Here is a 1601-nt window from a genome sequence, read left to right as displayed (position 1 = left end):
CTATCCCTGCATTTCCCCCTTTTATCATTCTATTTCCCTTTTTTATCTCTCTATTTCCCCTTGTATCCCTGCACTTCCCCTTCTATCCCTCCATTCCCCCTTCTATCCCTCTATTTCCCCATTTTATCCCTCTATTTCCCCTTTTTATCCCTCTATTTCCCCTTGTATCCCTGCATTTCCCCCTCTCATTCCCGTTTTCCATCCCTGCCCAGGTGACATCGTGAGGTACCGCTGCCTTCCCGGCTTCACCCTGATCGGGAACGAGATCCTCACCTGCAAACTGGGCACCCACCTGCAGTTCGAGGGGCCCCCACCCACCTGTGAAGGTAAAGCCTCCATAATTCCCAGATTTCCCTGCTCAGGGAGGGATCTGGGAGAGGTTTTCCTACACATTTTTCATCCTTGGGGTTAATTTTCCCATCTCCAGCATGCCAGGAGTGCGGGGCTTGGGGTGAGGGAGGGAGACCCCGCTGTGTGCCAGGGCTGGGATCTCAGCAAATCCCAGGGGAATTCATGGCAGCAGCTCTGGAAAATGATGGAGGGAATGTTCATAAAATCATGGAATATCCTGAGCTGGAAGGATCATCCTGTTTAATCCCTGTTCCTGCACTGACATGCCAAAAATTCCACCCCCTGCATCCCTGAGAGTGTTGTCCCAACGTTCCTGGAGCTCTGGAATGCAGCCTTGGGATTGTGACAATTCCCTGGGGAGCCTCTTCCAGTGCCCACCAGTTCCAGTTTCCCCACTCCAGGCTCCAGGAATTTTGCAGGGTCTCCACACCAAAACCCTGGGATTGCACCCCAAGGGTTTTTGGGATTTGGGATTGAGCAGTGCTGTGTGCTCCAGAGGCATCCAGGTGTCCTTCCCGTGGGAACAGGGAATGCTGGGCTGTCAGAGGAGGAGCAGGGAAGCTCCTCTGGCTGGGCAATCCCACAGGAACAGCTCCTCTGTTGATTCCAGGGAATGTCTGGAATTGAAAGCCCCAAACTCGCTGCCTGGGGCACCTTGGGGCTGCTCAGGAGCGATCCCAGAGATGCTTCCCTGCTCCCACATCCCTGATTTCTCCTCTGGATCCCTGCTGGGCCCTTTGCCCGCTCCAGCCCTGGTTATTCCGCTGCCCTCTGACCATTTTTCCCAAATAATGGGATATTTTCCTGGAGCTTTATTCCCTCTGCCAGAGCAGGAGCTGGAGGAGGGGGAGCAAGGTCATTCCATGATTTCCTGGTGGTTGTTAGCCCGGGGCTGAGGGCACTGCCCAGATCACAGCTGGCCACCAGTTCCTGGAGGCCACAACATTCCTGATGGGATGCAGGATTTGGAAAGAATTCCCTGTTCTTTCTGGGCACTTCCGGCTATTTTCTGTCCATAAAATCCTGCATTTGCACCGAGCTTTGGTGGCAACTATGGGTAAATAAAGATTTTCCTTTCCTTTTCTTTTCCTTTTCCTTTTCCTTTTCCTTTTCCTTCCCTTTTCCTTCCCTTTTCCTTCCCTTTTCCTTCCCTTTTCCTTTCCCTTCCCTTTCCCTTTCCCTTTCCCTTTCCCTTTCCCTTTTCCTTTCCCTTTCCCTTTCCCTTTCCCTTTCCCTTTCCCTTTCCCTTT

The 1601-nt window shown here is 52.4% G+C and overlaps 1 protein-coding gene across 5 annotated transcripts in view; it reads left to right on the top strand.

Moving 5' to 3' along the window:
• CSMD2 (CUB and Sushi multiple domains 2) overlaps positions 1-1601 on the top strand; it is a 338283-nt gene that overhangs the window by 285483 nt on the left and 51199 nt on the right. For all 5 annotated transcript variants that reach the window (XM_042015480.1, XM_042015478.1, XM_042015482.1 and 2 more), the window contains one exon: positions 213-326. In XM_042015480.1, coding sequence (XP_041871414.1) covers positions 213-326 — 114 coding nt within the window. The remainder of the gene's footprint in view (positions 1-212; positions 327-1601) is intronic.

This window comes from Corvus kubaryi, unplaced genomic scaffold (genome assembly GCF_017639235.1).
Source record: "Corvus kubaryi isolate FWS band 111438036 unplaced genomic scaffold, C.kubaryi_AGA036_p1.0 split3-37304, whole genome shotgun sequence".
NCBI classification, from domain to species: domain Eukaryota; kingdom Metazoa; phylum Chordata; class Aves; order Passeriformes; family Corvidae; genus Corvus; species Corvus kubaryi.
This window is presented reverse-complemented; position numbering and strand designations above follow the sequence as displayed.